Source organism: Gekko japonicus, unplaced genomic scaffold (genome assembly GCF_001447785.1).
Source record: "Gekko japonicus isolate JY-2015 unplaced genomic scaffold, Gekko_japonicus_V1.1 scaffold3767, whole genome shotgun sequence".
Lineage (NCBI taxonomy): Eukaryota > Metazoa > Chordata > Lepidosauria > Squamata > Gekkonidae > Gekko > Gekko japonicus.
The window spans coordinates 121,588-126,507 of record NW_015172130.1 but is presented as its reverse complement, the minus strand read 5'-3'; the positions used below and the strand labels follow the sequence as shown (position 1 = coordinate 126,507).

Here is a 4,920-nt window from a genome sequence, read left to right as displayed (position 1 = left end):
TTTAATTCTAGAGTTGCCAAGTTGCGGCGGGGGATCGTAGCTCTTCACAGAATCCTTGCCGCGGGGACAGCGAGACGCGTTGCACCCGCCATCGCCAGGATCTGACGCTACGCGTCGCTCTGGCAACGGGGCTCCAAACAGCCCCATTGCCAGGGCGATGCATAGCGTCATGTCCTGGTGATGGCGGTGCAACGCATCTAGCCATCCCCGCGGCAAAGATTCTGTGAAGACATGGAGATCCCCCGCCGCGATTGGGTGAGATTTTGCAGGCCTATTTAATTCTGATTTGAATTCTTTTACTTTTTAAAATGTTGACAGATTATCATGAATCTAAGTGGTCGAAATTAATCCTTAGTAAAATTCGGTCTATAGGTATACCTTTAGATTCCCTTTATTTATCATTTGCCTCAACAGCATTTCAGATAATTACATGCAGGCTGTTAGATATCCAATTTCAGCATTTGACTGAGGCAGCTAGGAAAACTTGCTCCCCAATTCATTGAGGATTACCTTTGATAGCTGGCCAGATAGCCCCTCATTTCTGTTCTTTAACTGATCCCCATCAAAGAAGGGCATTCATGCTGACCAGATTCAATGTATTGCCATCGGCCATCTTCTTTGGAAGATGTCAAAAAATCCTTTATGAATTTAGACGATGTCCCTGTAGTCAGGGTGCTATTGAAGCCGTTTCTTGTGTTTTATTATACTATATATTACATACTAGGACCAGAGAAAAATTTCTGAATTCCCTTCTCTGTACATGGTGTGGTCTCACTGACAGTTTCAAGGTGTGGTGGTTACTTTCTGGACACCATTTTCTCATAACTTCTAATGTTGCTTGCTTTCTTCAGTCTGTAATGCAAACCAGGGAAGCTATTAACTGATTTATTTTATTTTGGTTGGCCTTAAGATCACTTTGTTACTTTGATATATTTCCTTAAAAAAAATGTTTATGTACTTTTTATTTTTGACATGCCAATAAAGGTCTACTTCCTTAAAAAAAAAAAAAAACCTTTGCCACAGAAAAGCTGTCCCCAGGATCTGCGTGTGGCAGGGAGGTCTCTCTCCCTGTCGCACACAGTCTTGGCTGGGCGGGCTTCTCCTACAGTGCGGTTTAAACAGCACTGCAGGAGACGCTGACCCCAGGAGCTGCTGTGCCACAGGTAGCAGATTACACCCTAAGGCACATCAGCTTCTTGGGCTGCCTTCGCCTGCAGCCTGGTTTAAACTGGGCTGCATGAGAAGCCAGCGAAAAGCTAAGCTGGTGGGAACAGTCTGCCCCCCCCCCAACACAGCTGATCCTTAGGCTGTCTTCTGCAGTCCCTTTAAAGTTTAAAGGGACTGCAGTAGAATCCCAACAAAAAGCTGAACGGCGGGAGCAGATTGCTGGGTTTTGATATACTGGTAATTGCTGAATATATCCACGATTTCCCAAGACTCCCCCCCCCCATTTTCCCGAGAAAAACCGGGTACATTCAGAAAGCCGGAATATACCCCCAAAATACCAATAAGGTATTTTCCGAGTATATTTTCAGCTCAAGTATACCAAATGCACACCCCCTAGTGCGCACATATATTTGGTCAACAAATTTTAACCAAATGTGCCTAGTATTTCTGTTTACAATTGTGTTCCATACGCTGCCCCCAGGATCTGCGTGTGGCAAGGAAGTCTCTCTCCCTGTCGCACACAGACTTGGCTGGGAGGACTTCTCCTGCAGTGCAGTTTAAACAGCACTGCAGGAGATGCTGACCCCAGGAGCTGCTGTGCCGCAGGTAGCAGATTACACCCTAAGGCACATCAGCTTCTTGGGCTGGCTTCGCCTGCAGCCTGGTTTAAACTGGGCTGCATGAGAAGCCAGCGAAAAGCTAAGCTGGTGGGAACAGTCTGCCCCCCCCCCAACACAGCTGACACTTAGGCGGTCTTCTGCAGTCCTGCAGTCCCTTTAAAGTTTAAAGGGACTGCAGTAGAATCCCAACAAAAAGCTGAACGGCGGGAGCAGATTGCTGGGTTTTGATATACTGGTAATTGCTGAATATATCCACGATTTCCCAAGACTCCCCCCCCCCATTTTCCCGAGAAAAACCGGGTACATTCAGAAAGCCGGAATATACCCCCAAAATACCAATAAGGTATTTTCCGAGTATATTTTCAGCTCAAGTATACCAAATGCAAGTATACCCCTAGTGCGCACACATATTTGGTCAACAAATTTTAACCAAATGTGCCTAGTATTTCTGTTTACACCATCTGGCAACCCTAGCTGGATAATCGGAAGTATGTTTCTCATTTACCTTTCATTGCATTTCAGTTATCGAAGCAGTACGGCCCCATCTTCAGCATCCAAATGGGATTTCAGAAAATGGTTATTCTGGCGGGCTACAAGACTGTAAAGGAGGCTTTGGTGAACCAGGCAGATGCCTTTGCGGACAGGCCCATCACTCCAATGTCTGAAGACTTTCACCGGGGCCATGGTGAGTTCATTCCTTCTGAAGAGTAGCTAGCCTTGCTTAATTATGGCCCTGTTCACACGCGGAAGTTGTGGCGGGAGAGGCACGAATGTCGGGCAGAGTATATGGGCGGCAATCACAAGGACACATCTGGCAAGCATAGTACACCCATTGCTGACCCATAGCATCCGCCCGAAGATCCGGAGTTTAAAAATACCCGGGAAAGCCTACTAGCAAACAGTTTGCTACGGCCGTCGACGGAATACCTACGTGTGATCGCTCAAGCGCGCTCTTGCCGCACACCGAAAACACCCACCGACAAACAAAACCCCACTTTGCTGCTGTGGCATCTGATCGCGTTCTGGTGCGTTAAATTGCGCTGGCACAAAAAGCCATGCCTCCTCCCGGCGTTATCTGGCCCGTGTGACCGGGGCCTACATAGGACTTACAGCCATGGAGAGTCTGTGCCCAACATTATCCTGGGAGAGATGCAGACTGGGGTTTCCCTAGGTATAGAACTGGGCTGGCTTAAACTGTTTAGATACAAGCACTTATGTCCCCCCCCCACCCAACCCCGAAGGCAAAGAACAGCCCAGAGAAATTGAGATCATGGAAACAACAGAGGGGAAAGGGTTGGCACAAGCAACAGTGGCCGTGGATTCATACCTTCATCATATGAGGACTTCCCGGATACAGCTCTTTCACTTTCTCCATATGATGAAACATTCCTGTTTTTTAAATCTTCAGCAGTGTGTCATGGAATTAGGGCCTGAATTGAGGTCTTTTTGTAGAAAAAGAACTGCCGGAGCTCATTAGCATAACTCATTAGCATATGCCACACCCCCTGAAATCACCGGAAGTGTGTCATGAGGCCACACCCCCTGACATCACCGGAAGTGTGTCATAAGGCCACACCCCCTGACATTACCGGAAGTGTGTCACCACTTGAGCCACCGCAGCTTTTATATTAAATCAGGGTATAGTAAAGTATGCATTTTTAATATTGGATGGAATTTTCAATTGGGTAATTAAATACTAACCTAATACATGTATTTCCCCATGTAGCTTTCCATTTTGGGTCCTATATTAATTGTTTACTGCTTTACAAATGTAACAGGGACTTTGTTGCATGGCGTATTTTGTATTCTGTACTATTTGACCTCTGAAGAAGACTATTGTGAGTCGAAATGTGTCAGGTCATAGATTGTTCTTTTTTTGTCCATTTGTCACTTTGAACATTTTACAAGGCTTTATTTGGGCTCTTACAAGGTTTTTATATGTTTCTGAAATAAACACGTGTACTTTTGTCTATATCTATTGATGTTTTAACCTTTTGGCCGTTAACTAGTTTTCTAAACTTCCTTTGGAAGTTTTTCCTTGGTTGGTTTAGTTTTTCTTCCCCTCTCCTTCTGGGTGACCTAGAAACATGCCTGGTTATATGGCTCAGTCCTCAGAGACAAACAGTGGGACCCAGTAAACATTTTATTTCTTTCCCGTATTTCTGTCCTGCTTTTGCTCATTGCTGAAAACGTTTTGCAATGAAACGAGGAACTTATCTCTCTCTTGCCCGCCATTCCCGATAGTAGTCCCCATTAGTAGATTATTGTTTTAGCTTCTCCAACCAGGCTGAAGAGTCTTCTATGATACAAGTGCCAAACAGTGGTCCCGGTCACACACAGAATTAGCCGCACGATAGGGACGAATGCCGGGCAGATTTTAAGGGTGTGATCACACGAAAACATCTGGCAAATGTCCCACACCCGTCAGCAACCCGTATCACCCAGCCAAAGAAGCGGAGTTAAAAGATACCAGGGAAAGTGCACTATTTTCCAGAAAACGTGGGGTGCGGGCAGGCATCCAATCGCAGAAGCGCTGGTATCCCATCGCATCCAGTGGTATGCGCGCAAACAAATGCGGTACTGCTGAACTGCCTCGCCCTTCTTTGCCATGCTTCACCATCAACGTGTGATCGTGGCTGACAGCCTGAACATGGAACCTCGGGGGGAACATCTGATCACGATACCCCGCTTCATTTTGCTCCGGAGCACAAAGCCTCGCTTCGCCCCTGGATTATCTCGCTCGTGTGACTGGGACCAGTTAGGAACAAACTCCTGTTCTGCATATCAGTATAAAATTAGATACATATATTTCTCTCCAGGCATTGTTTCTTCTAATGGTGAGAACTGGAAAGTGATGAGACGGTTTGCGATAACCACGTTGAGGGACTACGGAATGGGCAAGAAGACCATAGAAGACAAAATTGTCGAGGAGTGCCATTTCCTAATACAGAAGTTTGAATCTTTTGAAGGTGAGTTTTGTGAGTTTTGTGTAATGGAGCAAACAACACCCAGTTCCGTTTGGCTGAAGGCCTCTATATTAACAGTAACTATAGGACAGGTAACTTGGCTATTCAATTGGAATAAGGAATAACAATACTCAATTAAGCTGTTTCCAGAGCTCTAGGCAGTTCTG

At 45.9% G+C, this 4,920-nt stretch overlaps 1 protein-coding gene across 1 annotated transcript in view; it reads left to right on the top strand.

Annotated features, from left to right (window-relative positions):
• The first annotated feature begins 2,307 nt into the window (after positions 1–2,307).
• Positions 2,308–4,920, top strand: part of LOC107118642 (cytochrome P450 2K1-like) — a 20,145-nt gene continuing 17,532 nt past the window's right edge. Inside the window, exons 1-2 of the mRNA XM_015421007.1 lie at positions 2,308–2,472; positions 4,607–4,756. Coding sequence (XP_015276493.1) covers positions 2,346–2,472; positions 4,607–4,756 — 277 coding nt within the window. The 5' untranslated portion in view covers positions 2,308–2,345. The remainder of the gene's footprint in view (positions 2,473–4,606; positions 4,757–4,920) is intronic.